The 19,535-nt window shown below is 37.6% G+C and overlaps 1 protein-coding gene across 1 annotated transcript in view; it reads left to right on the top strand.

Moving 5' to 3' along the window:
• The first annotated feature begins 899 nt into the window (after positions 1-899).
• Positions 900-19,535, top strand: part of LOC134659275 (protein artichoke) — a 28,987-nt gene continuing 10,351 nt past the window's right edge. Inside the window, exons 1-13 of the mRNA XM_063514926.1 lie at positions 900-1,043; positions 2,536-2,709; positions 3,914-4,014; positions 4,372-4,541; positions 6,233-6,385; positions 8,114-8,217; positions 9,346-9,444; positions 11,107-11,208; positions 12,622-12,766; positions 13,655-13,909; positions 16,447-16,619; positions 16,837-17,040; positions 18,258-18,489. Coding sequence (XP_063370996.1) covers positions 2,552-2,709; positions 3,914-4,014; positions 4,372-4,541; positions 6,233-6,385; positions 8,114-8,217; positions 9,346-9,444; positions 11,107-11,208; positions 12,622-12,766; positions 13,655-13,909; positions 16,447-16,619; positions 16,837-17,040; positions 18,258-18,489 — 1,896 coding nt within the window. The 5' untranslated portion in view covers positions 900-1,043; positions 2,536-2,551. The remainder of the gene's footprint in view (positions 1,044-2,535; positions 2,710-3,913; positions 4,015-4,371; positions 4,542-6,232; positions 6,386-8,113; positions 8,218-9,345; positions 9,445-11,106; positions 11,209-12,621; positions 12,767-13,654; positions 13,910-16,446; positions 16,620-16,836; positions 17,041-18,257; positions 18,490-19,535) is intronic.

Genomic DNA, 19,535 nt, shown 5'->3' on the forward strand with positions numbered 1-19,535 from the left:
ACATTTAATAGAAATCAGAATATCAATCCCTAAAACAAGCTAGGTTCAAAACTTTTTTCCAATGAATAAAGACCTAATTCAGTTAATATTAATATATTTAATATGAATGTAGGTATAATGAACAGGTAATAACAAAATATAATCTAATGTAAAGCAAGATATAACAATAAACATATTATTTACAAAGTGTTCTGTTACAGAGGATCATCATTTAGTAATTCAGACTTTTTAAAACAATATCTGCGATACCTCCTCTCTGGAACACTTGTATCTAATTCCATTTCTTCAGAATAAAAGGTATGTGTTGCATGCATAAATGATTTAAAAAATGCATAAATCCACGGTATAAGACTTGGCCTAGCAAGATACACCCAAAATACCCACAATAAAATAGATATTATTATAATTTGCCAAGCGATATAGTAGTAATATGGTGCATTAATAGGATGTATACCACATAACGAGTTTATTTTGCAAATGATCCATTGTGCCATTAAGCAAACCAACATGTTATCGTTGAACCCACTACATATTGTAAAAAAGGCATTACATAGCCTGAATAACAAAACTAAAGGAAAAAACAAGAAATCCCATATGGTAAGTGCCAAGAAATTTTGTCGTGTATGAGTATCGGTGACGGGAACAGGCCATGATTTCAGTCTTGCATTTCTAAAACAAGGGTCATCATTTTGCACTGTACATGACGACATAATATCAAATAAGATATATAAATATATGATATTTTCAAATAATGAAATTTATTTAAAGTGGATTCGCAGAAATGTACCAATTACATTTAAGTGACAGTGGCATTTGCTAGCAACATTATTGAAAACGTCAACGTCAAACTCTATCATTGCCATCATTGCTTATGGTTTGCTAATGACTAGTTTCTTGTTGACCATGAAGGAGTAGGTAGCGTAGCTTGAAAAATTAGAACATTATTTACGTTCTATCGCGATAATAAGCATGTAAAAGTTGTGAAATTTCACCACCAGCTACCGTGACTGTTATTTTTCACTGCAAACTAAGAAAACTGACAGGTAAAAATAGTTTTTAGAAGTTATTGTAAGTGAAAGTTTTCGCTTGAAGTTCCTGGCATGGACCTAGAATATTACGGACGGACTGTCACCTAAGACAAACTGTGACAGTGCAATGGCGGACGGTTTGAATGTGTGCGTGTAGACGAGTGTTACCATGTAACACAAATTCTCCCCTAATGGTGAAACAATTATTTTTAATATCGTCCTTGTTTTCAAATAAAAAAATTAGGACAGTTTTACGTTAGACAATAAAAAAGGTGTGTACGTATCTGATTTTATAGGTCTTGAAAATGCGCAATATTGCACAATTACTTTGTGCAAACATTATTTTCAATACCTAATGATATTTAGCATCGTAATGAAATCAGTTCGTCATGTTTTTTTTAATTTATACATTTAACTTGAAACATATCTGGTTTTCAACAAAAAAATTATAATACAAACAAACAAACGTTAAGTATCGCTCCTTAGTATCGGGAAATTACCATACCGACCTAGTTTGAAATGCATAATCAATAATTTAACCATTTACCTAAATGATCTCTTAATACATAATGATTTAATAAGAAGGGTATCAATTACCCTACTTTCGGGAAATTACCCTATTCATGTTACTGGTCACACTCCTGTTTTGCAGTTTGATAATTTATAAACAACAAATTATCGTGATTTTACGTACTAATTGATAAACTTAAGTATGAAAAGTTATTCCGTGACTTTTTTTCTTTCGATCGGTACAATTCTAGCAGGATTTAGCTACGCATGCCGGCATATTTTATATTTTTCTTCGACATGTTTACTTCAATGACGTTTCGATTCGTCTGACGGCAAACTGGTGGATGTGGGCTGTCAATGTGTGTGTGTCACGCGTAAATACTTAGAAACTGGTGGATGTTGGAATCACAGTTGTGTTGTAAGCGAAACTCTGTCCGTAATATTATAGGTTCATGGTTCCTGGAGTTAAAAAAATATTTGGATTGACAGTACAATAACAAAGTAGAGTTTAGAGCTATTAAGGCCCCATTAAATAAAACGTAATAGCCTTTGGAAATGCGTAATGCGTATTTATTAATGATGCAAACAGGTTTTATCGACCTCAGATGACGATTTTTTTTAATAAATTCTTGCTCGCAAAGTAGTATCCTTGAAAGAAGGTTGTCTTTGCTTTAGAACTTTTTTGCTGACGGAACCCTTTTGGAAAGCGAAATATTGATGGAGCCCCAAATAAAAAATAATCGTTCGTCACTATGGACCAGGCGTATAGAAGACGTGTTTTTTAGGGTTCCGTAGCCAAATGGCAAAAAACGGAACCCTTATGGATTCGTCATGTCTGTCTGTCTGTCCGTCCGTCTGTCCGAGTATGTCACAGCCACTTTTTTCCGAAACTATAAGAACTATACTGTTGAAACTTGGTAAGTAGATGTATTGTGTGAACCACATTAAGATTTTCACACAAAAATAGAAAAAAAAAGATTTTTAATTTGTTTTTCAGATCACAACCTACCAACATGGCAACACAATACCTAATGATCATCCTGGCAACACTTCCATTTTCAAACTCGGAATACAAGCCCCCGGGCCCGGCGTATCCATGCCCGAAAGAGAACCTGCAGCTGTTGCATCCGTGTGTGTGCGAGAAAGGGACAGATGCGGGGCTATATGTGAGGTATCTTATTTTTTTTAATTTTTTTTTTAAGAGAGGCAGAAATTGACATAGGCGGTTTTGTGACGAATACTGCCCTCCTAAGCTAAGTAAGGCAGTATGGCTTAGAGCTTTAGCCTGTCCAGATGGACGAAAAAAAAAAAAAAAAAAAAACTAAGCCAAGTAGCGCTATCTCAAAAACAAATGATTTTGAAAATGGAATTCTCAGGTATAGAAACTAAAGTATAAGTTAGCAATGAATTTTCTTTTGAGATAGCGCTTTTCGGCTTAGCAGGGCAGAATAGTGGGAATAATTCTCCTACTATTCGCTACAAACCTAACCTGCGCAGACCTGTGGGGTACTACTCTACCCGCCCCCATTGGGAAAAGATCAGGAACTCATAACTCAAAACATTCTGTACAACTCAAAACATTCTGTACCTAGTTTTGCTGCTTACCTTATTGTTTTTGCTGCAAATTAACTTCTCTTCTCTTCTCTATTCTTGCTTTTCTCCTTTCTTACTTCTGTAAATTTCCTTTCCCTTTCGTCCTTGGTGGTGATGTGGCCCTTCCGGCCACGTAACCAATCTTCTCCTAACAAAAGCGCTGGTCACAATGTCGACCAAACTGTATACTAATAAAAAAATATATATATATCATTTTTTTAAGCATACTCAAGAGCTTGGCTTTCATGGAGCTTATCTGTTATTTATTTTCTTGTACAATATTGCAGAGTAAAAAATATGATAAATTAGAATTAGGTTTGATGGTGGTAACTAATAAATAGGGAGTATTACTACAATGTTTTGACGCCAGAGTGCAGCACTAATGAGTTAAGTATACCATAGAGTAACTTATACATTACCTCTACCTTACTTCTACCTAAAAATAATACATCTATGCTGTTTTTTGACAAGTTTTCACAGACACACATAGATACACAGATAGTGACACACAGTACATCAAGGCGGTTTGTTTACAAATGGCCTAACGGGAACCGCGAAATCGAAACTCGGCTATCTGCCTCTTTATCGCTCGAATATGCAAGAGTGATAGAGAGGTTGGACAGCAAAATTCGACTCTCTCGTTTGCGTTATACCCTTAGATTGTGACTTATTGTGGGAGTGGTGCCCCCTACGCAGACTTTCGCGTAATATTCCCTATTGTAAGTAAACATGATCAACTTAAATTGTATGCCATACATTTTAAATTAGTTTGTTATTTTCAGGTGTGAAAACTCAGGGTTGGCAGTACTGAGCGTTGGTCTGGGCAACATAGCTGGCTTAGGGCTGCCCATAGAAAGATTGGAGCTTAAACAATGCCCCATACGTAAGTAAGCCATTTTGGATTAGGGGGCGTCCATTAATTACGTGAGGGAGGGGGTCGAGCCGAATCTCACGTGGTTTTGGCAAATAACACTTAATTTTTTTAGGCAATAGATTTTGTGAGAAAATGATGAATTTAAAAAACATGTTTATAGCCTAAAATCGGACACAATTCTTGTATACATTAAAATTCATGAATAGATGTGAAAATTCTCACAAACCCCTCACCCCTCACGTAATTAATGGACGCCCCTTAGAAACATCCTAGTACTTGCTCTATATTACGGAATGGTACGAAACCCATCGTGCGCGAGTCCGACTCGCACTTGGCCGGTTTTTTTTAATTGTTATTTTGTTTCAGAAAATCTATTCGGCTCTCTTTTCCATCGGTCGTCAGTCCGAGTCCTGCACATAATAGACTCCCCATTAACGACTATAGATGAAAACGCCTTCTTCGGCGTCAACAGAACGTTGCAAGAGCTGTATTTGGAGAATACAGAGATAGTTACCTTCCCTAAGGAGGCTTTTAAGGTGAGCGCCATTTGAAAAAAAAAAGTATTTTGGTCCGATTGGAGCCAAGTTGAAAACTGTTTCTTTAGTGTTAACTTGTTTAACCAGATATAGTATTTTTGAGGGCATTTTAATGACAGCTACGGAGTTGATTTGGTCAGAGTTCGAGAAAGAGAGCGGTAAATACAAAAAAGTGGTCGCCATTTTGAATTTCTTCATTTATAGTCTAATTGCGTTGTTACTTAGACCTTATTAGTTAAATATTAAATTCAACATCTAAATGGTACATAATAGACGCCCCATTAACGACTATAGATGAAACGCCTTCTTCGGCGTGAATAGAACGTTGCAAGAGCTGTATCTGGAGAATACAGAGATAGTTACCTTCCCTAAGGAGGCTTTTAAGGTGAGCGCCATTTTGAAAAAAAAAATGTATTTTGTCCCAATGCTTACGCTTACTGCAATGTTCTGCCGCCAGAGTACAGCACTAGCCCCCATCATAAACCATAGAGTAACTTATACTTACTGTGCCTTAAACTGTTTTTTGACAAGTTTTCACGGATAATAATAATAAGAGAGGTAGATAAGGTTGACTGGAAGAGATCCCTTATAGGGATAAGTTCGCCTTTGTACATTGTATACTTTCTTTTAATTGTATCTTAACCTGTCTTATGTACAATAAAGTGTTTACATACATACATAATAAAATATGACATTGATACATCAAGGCAATTTGTTTACAAAGGGGTCAAAGGGTCTACCGGGAAACGCGAAAATCGAAACTCCGCTATCTGCCTCTTTATCGCTCGAATATGCAAGAGTTATAGAGAGGTTAGATAACAAAATTTCGACTCTCTCCTTTGCGATAAACCCTTAGATTGTGACGGATTGTGGAAGTGGCGCCCCCTACGCAGAATTTCGTGTAATATTCCCTATTTCACGGCGCAGAGTTAGCTTAAAAAGACTTTACACTTTCTTTTTTTTTATTTACTAACGATAAATAGGGATGATGACACATGTTGAATTTTACAACAAAATCTAGTAAAATAGATAGCAAATGAGCAATTTATCACAATATTGTGGAAATTAAAAAAATATATGGAAATAATACAAAAATACAGCACCTGAAAGTTTCAAAATTTAAGTTTTTTTTAACTTCCAAAAACTAAAAAGTAAGGATACCATTCGATTCCTCACATTTTACCTAAAATAAGATTGTATAGCAACTATATACATAAACGCAATATTTCACCGACAAAAACGCAATTTTCTTGTTTTGTTCATACTTCAAGATGCGCTTTCAGTGACGTCACGTTCACTTATCAATTTGTTCCGGCCGTTTCGCGAGTGAAGTACGGCTGTCGGACTTTGACTATCATTTCTGACTTTTGTATTGCTTTAATGCAATGGGTCCCATATAGACATTTGATCCTAAAAACAAACCTGATTGATTGATACCCTAAATCAGCGGTCGGCAACCCGCGGCCCGCGGGCCGCATGCGGCCCGTGAACCTGTCACTTGCGGCCCGCGAGCTTCCCCGGCTATTTGGTATGTAATATTGACAAACGACAATGTCTGATAAAGTCATAAATATTAACAAAGTGCGGCCCGCGTCTACTTCGTTAACTACTATGTGGCCCTTGGCTGCTAAAAGGTTGCCGACCGCTGCCCTAAATGAAAATTTGTCATGTAGCCTATTATGTCTTTTCAGATACTAGGTAATCTATCCATCCTATCCATAGACGGTCACCGCATGACCAAGCTGGGTAAAGATATATTCGCGGGCAGCGACGCGGCCGGCCGACTTGAGAAACTACGTATCACCAATGGGTTGTTGAACGACTTTCCTGCGGAAGCTTTTCAGGTGAGATTTTTTGAAAATCGTTTTGTAGTGTGTGCTACGCCTTACTTACACGTACTATATAAGCTGCTACTTATGTTATTTTAGACATTATAGATCTATACTCCGAGCAAGTAGTATCATTTCAACGTCCCACATCACAGTTTGATATGATGCCAATGGCCACTTTTTTCCATCGCGGGTGGTCACAAACTCACAAGCGATATTAAAATCCATTAATTCTAATAAGCCAATGAGGGCTCATCATCTTTTGCCACGGCTCATGGGAGCCTGGGGTCCGCTTGGCAACTAATCCCAGTAATTGGCGTGGGCACTAGTTTTTACGAAAGCGACTGCCATCTGACCTTCCAACCCAGAGGGTAAACTAGGCCCGTATTGGGATTAGTCCGGTTTCCTCACGATGTTTTCCTTCACCGAAAAGCGACTGGTAAATATCAAATGATATTTCGTACGTAAGTTCCGAAAAACTCATTGGTACGAGCCGGGGTTCGAACCCGCGACCTCCGGATTGCAAGTCGCACGCTCTTACCGCTAGGCCACCAGCGCTTTTAATTGTAAAATTTCGCCGCTAGGGGCACTAGTGTAGATGGAGGTCTTTCAAAATGTCAAATACATTTTTTATCGCTTTTTTCACTCCTTATTTATTCATAATTGTGGTGAATGTTTGTCCATCTTTGATTATAATCATGATATTCGGATTAGAATGATATTCGAATCGTATCAGTTACTTAGGTCTCATTCTCGCGGTCTTCTCGTACACCCTGAAATCTGAATCGCATAAGTTTTTCATGTAATGTCATTGAGTTTTTGAAGTGAAAACTTCTTTAGCGGCGCTGGGCACTTTTTGAGGTGGGGAAAAAATTATAAACTCGAGAGCGTAAGGACCGTAAGGACCACTCAATGACATAATTCAATAAAGCTACATCTTGATGAAATCGCTAATAAAAGTGAACTCTAGTACTGGTGAATAAAACTTAAAATATCATGACCAAATATATTTAGATGCGAGGTCTGCAAGGTAACTTTACAATGTCTATTCGAATTTTAAACAATTAACGCTACAAATTTGAATTGCGAATTTTAAACAAGCGTAAGGCCCTATTCGCATGGCAGCTTTTTCAACGAGCGTTAAAAAAGCGTTTGAATGATACAAATATATAAGGATACATGTGTATTAATTCACACGACTGCGACTGTGACTGATGATGGCTTGACCGTCTGTGTAAAATAGCGAAAGAAAATGAGTGAGTACTTTATAAATATACTAGATGAAACCGGCTTCGCTCGGGTGAAATGTAGATATTTCTGTAGTTATCGGTTCTCAAGGAATATTAAAGGCAAAGCAAGGCATAGATTTGTATAGCATCGTTCATTGTGTTTAATAAATATAGGAAATTAAAACTGCAAAAGTCAAGAAAAAATATGTTGACGTAAGACGTAAGACGCTTCGTAAGACGGACACGTGACCTGATCAAAAAACTGTTACAATGTCATTGAGTTTTCACTTCTGCCGGCATTCCCGGAGTGCAACCCGTTGCTTGTTCTTTGAGTTGAGAGTTGAGTTTAATGTTTTAATGTTTAACATTTTTTCCCCACCTCAAAAAGTGCACAGCGCCGCTAAAGAAGTTTTCACTTCAAAAATAAGACATGTTCCCCCCCTAAATCGTCTACGTAATAAATGAATGGCGCCTTATTAGTTCGTGACTATTGTGGTATGTGTGTTCGTTTCAGAATCTGAAAAAGCTGAAAACCCTGGACCTGCACGGCAACAGGCTGGCTGTTCTAAAGAGGAATCAGTTTAAAGGTCTAAGGGACACTGAAGTACTAGACATAAGGTAAATAATATGTCATATGTACCTATCTATGTGTACCTACTTATTTTTATTTTATTAACCTTTTGAACGCCAAACGGCGCATCCATTTGCCGTGCCACTGACGCCACGGGGGTGAAATTTAGTTTTGTGAATAAATAATGCCAACCTAAAAGTGGGGTGTTTTTCAGTAGATTTTCATTAAAAAACGATCGACGGCAAATGCCGTCTTTGGCGTCGCTGTCACGATTTTGCGTTGACGTCAATTGCCGTCTGTGGCATTCAAAAGGTTAATAATAGACCAATAAAAATTATAGTGAAAGAAGTAAGATTAGCTAAAATTAAATTAAATCTACCCGTGTCCCACCAGTACCCGTACCATGAGTCACTGACAGTGTCAAAACTGACATACGCCAACGTCTACGTAATTTACTTTCTATACAGTCAGCAGCACAAGTTGCTAAGCGGGCGAGGTGTTCAAAATTACCTTTACACGCTCTTATTCTCTTAACAATAAAATCGCGTCAAGGTCATTTTGAACACCTTGCCCGCTTAGCAACTTCTGCTGCTGACTGTACATCTCGCTCGCACTAATATGTCAGCACGAGTGAGATGCATAGAAAGTAATTTACGTTCAGGCTAGCGTTTATAATAATATCAGTGCCAAACTGGTGGTAGCCACACTGTTCCTATCAAAGGCGTCGAGGTCATCTCGCCATCGCCGTCGAAAAAATATAATTATAGCTTTAAATATACTTGATTTACAACTTCATTACATGACAATGGTAGTAAAAAATTACTGCCTTGGGAGTAATATTAGCTATTACTTCCTGTAGACCTGCGTCGAATAATACCCTTTGTAAGCGAATAAATCTATAACTATAAAATACCCATGACTTAAGGTCAACCGAGGTAAATGCGTCTCTTGTGATAAATGCGTCTCTTGTGGTAAATACGTCATCTGAAGATATCTTCGAAACGCAACATATTATAACTATTATAGGCGTCTGCATTAAAAGTTCAGTGACCACACTTTAAACAGAGAGGGTTGCAATAGTTCTAAAATGTTCCGATTAGAAGAAATCTTTAAAAGACGCATTTACCTCAAGTGTCGCATTTACCTCGGTTGACCTTATTTACTTTTTTTTACAGTTACAACAATATAAGTAAGCTGGACGGTCAGCATATCGGTGACCTGACGAAGCTGGGGTGGTGTAATGTCAGCCACAACCTTATAGGAGAGATAGCCAGGTATATTCATGTTAAGTAATAAAAAATATTTAATATAGTTGACGGATGCATGAGCGATGGCGGGTGGACGTAGTACCTCGGACTTCACAGCTAAAATAGTATGTTTCAGAATGATCCTTCAGGTATAAGCCTTCAGGAACGTGGCGAATTAGGCACGAGGTTGGATAACGTCCGATCTCTAGCTCGGTCCGATCAATTCTGCCCGCGGAGCGTAACCGCTCCCGCCTCAAAGTCAAGTTGGTAAACCTGCCCGACCAGTCTACCAACCAAAACAACAAAAATGCCACACCGTACCTACCTTCACCCAAGTTAAACTACTTGACGTTCCAAAGCCTTCTACCTGTCATCTAAGTTCAACAATACGCCAAAAGATGGCGTTACTCTCTACGCAACTATTATTCCGTTACAACCAAGTATCACGTAGCCAAACATTGAACTGTAACGCTGCAATACGTCCTTCTAGAGTCACGCCGCGACATAGTAATAAAAAACATAACAATCATAATACATAGGCAAAGGGGTAGGTAGATAATACATAGGTAGGGTAGAAAAGGGGTTTCAATCGATGTGTGAAAGGGTGGCACCGTCGTCGAACCCAAGCCACCTTATTCATATTCATGTTTGTGTGTTCTTTTTTTCTGTTTTTGTTTTTAATTATGTATTTACATGTAGGTACTAACATCTAGTTTCTAAGTTTCGATGTAAGTAGATTAGTCTATTTCAGACTTTATTTCAGACAGAAAAAAAATTTGTTTATTTCAGACTTTTACATCCACTAACACTATGGATGTAAAAGTCTGAAATAAACAATTTTTTTATACTTTAATTTATTTAACTAAATTAGTGCTAACACTATGGATGTAAAAGTCTGAAATAAACAATTTTTTTTATACTTTAATTTATTTAACTAAATTAAAAAGAAATCTATTAGCGTCTCAACATTATTGAAGATGCCAGTTTTGTTCATAAAAAATAAACTATTTCTGTATTTTACAATAAAATAAATACATAATCAAATGTTTGTTCCCCTTTAATAGCCAACGCACTAAATAACCTAACACGTTAGGACAAGAAACAATCATCATCATCGTATCAGCAAGTTTGAGAAAATCACTATACAAATCTCGGCGAGAAACGGGGTTGCCGGCCGCGTATCCCTATTCGGCCTCGCTATGCTCGGCGATCCATATCTACTTGGTCTGCAACCCTTCGTTTCCCGGCCTCTATAGTAATATACTATTACGGCACAAACTTATCGAAAATGTATTAACTGTATTATAGACGGGTCTAACGCGAAATTTATTCAATTACCTTTATATACCGACGTTTCGACACAGGTTTCACTGGTCATGGTCGCGGCTAACTGATGTCCCAGCAAAATGTCAAAACAGAGATTTGTGCAACTACCCGACGAAAAGTGTACGAAAAAGTTTGGGGTAGACATCACATTTTCAAAGCACCCACCCCCCGTCTATAAATGTGAGTTAATATGTGTTCAAAACGCGAAGGTTTTAAATTTTATCGAAAAAGATACGAAACAACAAAGGCGTTTGGTCAATGGGACATTTTGTTGACAGGACATGTTGCGAGTGGGACATAACAGTACGACCTAGCAATCCATTTTGCCTCTTATTGAAATGAGATGTATGTTCTCAATTTCAGGGGTATGTTCGCGAGGAACACGGTGTTAAAAGTACTTCACCTGGATAACAACAAGATTAAGAAGATTGATACCAACAGCTTCAGAGGGATGAGATTTTTGAGGTAACTCGTGTTAAACTACTATTTGTTTTTAGGGTTCCGTAGCCAAATGGCAAAAAACGGAACCCTTATAGATTCGTCATGTCTGTCTGTCTGTCCGTCTGTCCGTCTGTCCGTCTGTCCGTCTGTCCGTCTGTCTGTCCGTCCGTATGTCACAGCCACTTTTCTCCGAAACTATAAGAACTATACTGTTGAAACTTGGTAAGTAGATGTATTCTGTGAACCGCATTAAGATTTTCACACAAAAATAGAAAAAAACAATAAATTTTTGGGGTTCCCCATACTTCGAACTGAAACTCAAATTTTTTTTTTTCATCAAACCCATACGTGTGGGGTATCTATGGATAGGTTTTCAAAAATGATATTGAGGTTTCTAATATCATTTTTTTCTAAACTGAATAGTTTGCGCGAGAGACACTTCCAAAGTGGTAAAATGTGTGTCCCCCCCCCTGTAACTTCTAAAATAAGAGAATGATAAAACTAAAAAAAATATATGATGTACATTACCATGTAAACTTCCACCGAAAATTGGTTTGAACGAGATCTAGTAAGTAGTTTTTTTTTATACGTCATAAATCGCCTAAATACGGAACCCTTCATGGGCGAGTCCGACTCGCACTTGGCCGCTTTTTATTTATACATAAAGTATCTCAAATATACTGTAATATTATCTTCACGAAGGTGTACCGCTATTTACTCGTATTTCGGCACTTTGGCTGTCATTATCTGTGTACAATGCTGACTGTACAATCACTTGGACATTGCTATTCTAACGCAGCGTACTACGTAGTACGTAGGCGAACAACACGCGGACGCGAAGCGAAGCGATGCGGCGCGGGGTGAATTAATCCTTTTCACACCTCCTATTCGGAAAAGAGCTTTCTCTTCCCTGCTAGGAGGGATCAAAGTGGCACTTTTCCTCCCTGCTGGGAGGGATCAAAGTAACACTTTTTTGTTCAAGCACACTATTTTTACATTTTTTTGCACATTATTTTTTTAGCTTAAATAATCTGTTTAAGCATCAGATTGTGTCAACACTAAGATTTTTTTATTTTCCTCATAGTTGATGTGAAAAGCAGTATGTGTCACACGGTATCAAAATTATTTCGTCTTGGGCGTTAACACTTGAATCCCTCATTACGCTCAGGAGTCTACTTTAGGCTTCAATGTACGCCCTTGACGGAAATATATCATTTTGATCCCTTGTAACACAAACTACTATTGATCCCTATAGAAGTGTCCTACGTGGGCGATCTCGTTGCGAGCGCGAACGCCGTGGGCCCGCCGCGCCGCGTCGCTTCGCTTCGCGTTCGCGAGTTGTTCGCTTGCGTAAGACGCCGCGTAAAAGCACGTACAATCGGCAATAAAATCTTGTATTGTATCACAAGAAGTCTGACAAAAACGTATTCTCAACAGGCGCCTATTCCTCCAAGACAACATGATATCAGACGTCGGCCGCGGCGCCTTCTCTGCAGTCACCAGAATAGGCACAGTGGACCTGGCCAGGAATAAGATCGCCAAGGTGGACTACCAGATGTTCCAGCAGGTCAAATATGCTGAGGTAAGTTCAAGACAACATGAACTCAGTCGCCTGTCGCGGTGTCTTCTCTGTAACTAGAATAGGCACAGTGGACCTGGCCAGGAATAAGATCACCAAGGTGGACTACCAGATGTTCCAGCAGGTCAAATATGCTGAGGTAAGTTCAAGACAACATGAACTCAGTCGTCGGTCGCGGCGCCTTCTCTGTAACTAGAATAGGCACAGTGGACCTGTCCAGGAATAAGATCGCCAAGGTGGACTACCAGATGTTCCAGCAGGTCAAATATGCTGAGGTAAGTTCAAGACAACATGAACTCAGTCGTCGGTCGCGGCGCCTTCTCGGCAGTCACCAAAATAGGAACAGGTGAGGTCAGGTTCCAGCAGGTCAAATATGCTGAGGTAAGTTCACATGAACTATATATCTAGTTCCACCGGCGCAACCCTAAGATACCAACCAGATTTTTAAGCTAAATTCTACTTGTGAGCTAGGTTTCCACGACCCGTTTCAGACATCTTGCAGGACTAGAGTTAGACCAAGATAAGTCTGCAACGAGTTAGCACACGCAGTGCAAGTGTTATTTTAAACGTCAAACTTGTATGAAATGAGGACGTATAAATAACACTTGTCTAACTCTAGTATCGTTTTAAAAAAGAATAACAGTTTTAATCAGAACCCAATCTACATTTTTTAATGTTCAAATATGCCATAAACTGAAAAACAATTACTATAGCGGTCAAACAACTTCGTCAGTAGAAAAAGGCGCGAAATACAAATTTTCTATGAGACAATAATCCTTCGCGCCTACATTTTTTAAATTTGCCGCATTTTTCTACTGACAGAAATGGCTTGACAGACTATATACCGTCAATTATTTCACATTCACGTTCATAATTTCTGCTCCTTTTCAGATTATAAACTTGGCCGAAAACCAAATCAAAATAATCGAAAGCCAAGCCTTCACGGACCTGTACTTGGCCACCGTCAACATCTCTCACAACGAATTATCAACCATAGAGAAGGGAGCGTTCCAAAACTGCCAAAACTTGACCATGTTGGACTTGAGTCATAATAAGATTGTTAATATCAGTAAAGGAGCATTTGATGAGAACAGTTATGCAGGAGAGTTTACAGTGGCGTATAATGAAATAGTAGATTTTTCACAGGTAAGTTGCTAAAACTACTATTTCTACCAAAAACTACCTTGTAGAAAGCAGCGTTCAATAACTGAAATTCTGCTATAACTACTTGTTCAATCAATAACTACAATAGCAAAAGGAGTTTTCCAATACTGCCAAAACTTGACCATTCTGGATTTAAGTTATAATAAGATTATTAATATCACTAAAGGAGCATTTGATGAGAACAGTTATGCGGGTGAATTCACTGTGGCGTATAATGAGATAGTAGATTTTTCACAGGTAAGTTGCTAAAACTACTATTTCTACCAAAAACTACCTTATAGAAAGGAGCGTTCAAAAACTGAAATTCTGGTAAAACTACTTTCTATCAATAATTACAATAGCAAAGGGTGCGTTCCAAAACTTAACTATGTTGGACTTGAGTCATAATAAGATTGTTAATATCAGTAAAGGAGCATTTGATGAGAACAGTTATGCAGGAGAGATTACAGTGGCGTATAATGAAATAGTAGATTTTTCGCAGGTAAGTAGCTAAAACTACTATTTCTACCAAAAACTACCTTGTAGAAAGCAGCGTTCAATAACTGAAATTCTGCTAAAACTACTTGTTCAATCAATAACTACAATAGCAAAAGGAGTTTTCCAATACTGCCAAAACTTGACTATGCTGGATTTAAGTTACAATAAAATTATTAATATCACTAAAGGAGCATTTGATGAGAACAGTTATGCGGGTGAATTCACTGTGGCGCATAATGAGATAGTAGATTTTTCGCAGGTAAGTAGTATTTAAACTAATATTTCTACTAAAATTTACCATATCATTAGAAACGTTTTAAAAATTTCCAAGACTGATAATTCTTCCAAAAACTATATACGAGGGGCGTTCAAAATATTCTCGGTATTGATATCTTACAACCTCTTCTAAAATTTCTTTCGTTACTGGCCGCTAAAGTTTATTCATTGACATTAAAAAAAAGTATAATTCGAACCGAGATGTTCTTTTGTTTTTCTGCAATTGCTGAACAAACATGAACATCATGTGGGAATTGACAATGTTAACTAAATTAGAACATCGATGCGTGATAAAATTCTTGACAAAACAGGGTAAAAATCAAAAAACCATAAAAGAGGAAATGGATTGTGTTTACCGTGAGTCTGCTCCGTCTTTATCTACCATTCAAAAGTGGTCAAGCGAGTTTAAACGTGGAAGGGAGAGTGTTGAAGACGACCCTAGACCTGGCCGGCCTGTAGTAGCTACTTCACAAGAAAATATTGATAAAGTGGAAAAACTTATATTGGAAGATAGTCGAGTGAAGGTAAAATCTATAGCACAAGTAACCAATCTCTCTATTGGTACCGTACATGATATTATCCATGACCATCTTAATATGTCAAAAGTAAGTGCAAGATGGGTTCCGCGAATGCTGACTCGGCTTCAAAAAGACATGCGTGTAGCTTGTTGTTCCGATTTTATTGACCTGTGCGGTGAAAATCCTGATGAGGTGCTGCAAAGAATAGTTACTGGAGATGAAACCTGGGTTCATCATTATGACCCAGAGAGTAAACAAGAGTCCATGCAGTGGCACATTAAGGGTTCAGCTCATCCCAAGAAGTTCAAGGTCATCCCTTCAGCTGGCAAGGTCATGGCCACGATATTTTGGGATTGTGAAGGAGTATTACTGATCGATTATAAAGAAAAAGGTGTAAATATCACAGGACAGTACTACGCTAACATTCTACGTCAATTAAAGGATGCAATCAAAGAAAAGAGGCGAGGAAAGTTAACCAAAGGTGTTATGCTTCTGCATGACAACGCCCCGTCCATACTGCTCATATTGCCAAGGCAGCTATTGTTGAATGTGGGTTTGAAACTGTTACTCACCCACCGTATAGTCCGGACTTAGCCCCCAGCGACTTCTTTTTGTTCCCCAATCTTAAAAAGGATCTGCGTGGAAATAAATTTTCCGATGATGAAGCATTGAAGGCGGCAGTGGAGGAGCATTTTTACACCAAAGATAAAAAAATATTTTTATGCAGGATTAAAAAAAATAATTGATCGATCTTTTAAGTGTATGAACATAGGGGGGGAGTATATTGAAAAATAAAAATATCAAACTTTTCGTACTTGTTTGTTTTCATTCTCATACCGAGAATATTTTGAACACCCCTCGTAGAAGGCCGTGTTCCAAAACGGCCAAAACTTTAGTTTTGTTAAAATTACTATTTCTACCAAAAACTACCAAAAATTATATTGTATATAATTCAGCATTAAATAAGCTTTTAAACCATATGTATGAATAATAAGAATAGAATAGAATAGAATATGATTAATTTCAGCATAGGTACACAGTTATACAGTACATACACAGGAAGAAAGAAAAAAAAAACTTATAACTAACTTGTACACTGTCACTACACTGAATAAATAAGGGATCTGTATCTAAAAAAATCATGAGTAAAAAGCTTTGTGACAGAACTTATGGACCGACTAAGTAATTTCTACCAACGCCCCCAGCAAAACGATAGACGTACATATAATATAATATTTTTATTTTCAGATACCCGTACAAAATATGTCCGGCATAAGAGTCCTGAACGCGTCATACAACCAAATTGTCACTATTCCAAAAATGGCGTTTCCCAAACTGTATGAACTCCATACAGTTGACGTTTCACATAATAATCTGACAGAGATACACAATGCCGTCTTACAGAATCTGTTTTCTTTAAGGTATGTAAGATTGGAAATAAAAATGGAAAATTCACTGTCTCAGGTGAGACTTGAACTCACGACACTGGATCACTAGCCCATGCTCTGCCAACTGAGCTACCGAAACTACATCCGAAGACAGCGAATATTTCCACCGTATGCGCCTTTGTGGTCGTCCTGAAATCATGTGATCGTTTAGGGGGGGCTCTTAACTTATTAACAAAATTATCTATTTCAGGTACCTAAACTTATCCTACAACTCAATGGAAATAATCAAATCAGCCACATTCGGTACCTTACCAACGCTACTACAACTGGATTTGTCGCACAACAAGTTGCGCGATCCGTCTCGAGGCGGTCTCGCTAAATTGGCTAGTTGTAGATCTATTGATATCAGTTACAATCAGCTGGATAAGATATTCCAAATACCTATTAGTTTGAGGTAAGTGAAATATATTAAGTCGCTATATTTGTGATAAAATTATATTTTAACATTGCGTTAAAAACGCTAGTTTTAAACGTTATAAGAAAATTACTAGAGGTATATGATTTAGATTTAGATTTATTTATTTCATAATATGAAATTACAATATAAATTATTTTACACTAATCTATACGAATTTATATTATGATCGTCAAGTAGGAAAATAACAATTGATTATGATTATACAAATGTCAAGCAATACACAATATATGTATGTTTATATTTTGAAAATAATAAGCAGAAGCTTTCTGGTAACTCGTATGTTGAATACGGATACATTGTTTTCCTTCTTGTGCGTATGAACTGATCCCCACAGCGTTACCCCATAGTGCAGCCACGACTATGCGTAGGCATAGTCACAGGGCGGATACGACAAAGTAAGGAAATTGTAATTGTTTATAGCTGTAGATGTAGACTACTGTATGTGTGTCATTTGAACATATTTTGGCGTAACCATGGCAACGAGGTAAAGTCACCTGCAATAATGTTACTCTTGGATGGCCGCAAAAATATGTGACACGCTCTTATGGCGCTACAAATAAGATCGTGGCAGATATTTTTGCGGCTTTCGTTGTGTAACATATTATTGCAGATGACTGTACAAGAAAAACGGCCTCGGAAATCAAGAAAAAGTTACTCTCGATGTAGATGGCGTTGACACAGTTTGATATTTTTTAACAATTTTAACACATATCAGTAAAAAGACATGGGTCAAAGTCATATAGCGTTCAAAAAAAATCATTTTATTCATATATATAAATTTTTCGATGTTTTTATACATTTTCATTTTTAGTTTCAATGCTATGTCGATAGATGGCAGTAAATTTACTGTGACTACAAAATTTACTAGGGCATTAACTCTCTATTCACTATTCTAATAGGATCACTCGTGCGTCTGTCTGTCTGTCCGTCCGTCTGTCACAGCCTATTTTCTCCGAAACTACTAGACCAATTAAGTTGAAATTTGGCACACATATGTAAGTTTGTGACCCAAAGACGGACGTGTAACGTAAATAGATGAATTTTAAATATGGAGGCCATTTTTGGGGGGTAAATGAGAAAATCAAAAATAAAGTTTTTCAAAGTATATCATGTTACATATCAAATGAAAGAGCTCATTGTAAGGATCTCAATTTTTTTTTATAATTTTAGAATTTATAGTTTTTTCATTCCAGTGAACTAAACTACGCCCACAACAACCTAACCGAGATCAAACCGAGCACCTGGCCGACCATGAACGCGTTGCTCCGGCTCAACCTGTCGTCGAACATGTTGGCGGACTTGTCGGCCGACAGTTTCGCCGGTCTGCTGACGCTACAAGGCTTGGACTTGTCCGGCAACGGAATCGCCACGCCGCCGTGGCAGGCGCTCAACACGCTCACTAGTCTACAGTATTTGTATCTACAGGTAACATAGTATCTTTATAAACAAAATATGAACACTGACAGGATTATCATATAAAAAAGCGGCCAAGTGCGAGTCGGTTCGCCCATGAAGGGTTCCGTATTTAGGCGATTTATGACGTATTAAAAAAAAACTACTTACTAGATCTCGTTCAAACCAATTTTCGGTGGAAGTTTAGATGGTAATGTACATCATATATTTTTTTTAGTTTTATTACTCTCTTATTATAGAAGTTACAGGGGGGGGGGGGGGGGACACACACATTTTACCACTTTGGAAGTGTCTCTCGCGCAAACTATTCAGTTTAGAAAAAAATGATATTAGAAACCTCAATATAATTTTTGAAGACCTATCCATAGATACCCCACAAGTATGGGTTTGATGAAAAAAAAATTTTTGAGTTTCAGTTCTAAGTATGGGGAACCCCCAAAATTTATTGTTTTTTTTCTATTTTTGTGTGAAAATCTTAATGCGGTTCACAGAATACATCTACTTACCAAGTTTCAATAGCATAGTTCTTATGGTTTTGGAGAAAAGTGGCTGTGACATACGGACGGACAGACAGACAGACAGACGGACATTACGAATCTATAAGGGTTCCGTTTTTTGCCATTTGGCTACGGAACCCTAAAAACCGGCTAAGTGCGAGTCGGACTCGCGTTCCAAGGGTTCCGTACATTACCCAATTTTTAACAATGTATTTTTTATATGTGAAACGCGAGTGAATTGCCTTTAAAAAACCCGTAGGGATCGGATCAAAAACTAAGTAATTAGTCCGACTCACGCTTGACTCCATATTTTTAATAGGTTTTCCTGTCATCTATAGGTAAAGAACTATTTTGTATATTTTTATCAAAATTTTACACCCAGTAGTTTCGGAGATAAAGGGGGGAATGGTCATTTTTTGGCTATTTTCTTAAATAATTTCTAAACTATTTATTTTAAAAGTAACGAAAAAAATATATTTGAGATTCTCAAAATTTGATATGTAACATGATATAGTTTAAAAAACATTATTTTTTAATTTTCTCATTTACCCCCCAAAAGTG

Source organism: Cydia amplana, chromosome 24, assembly GCF_948474715.1.
Source record: "Cydia amplana chromosome 24, ilCydAmpl1.1, whole genome shotgun sequence".
NCBI lineage: Eukaryota > Metazoa > Arthropoda > Insecta > Lepidoptera > Tortricidae > Cydia > Cydia amplana.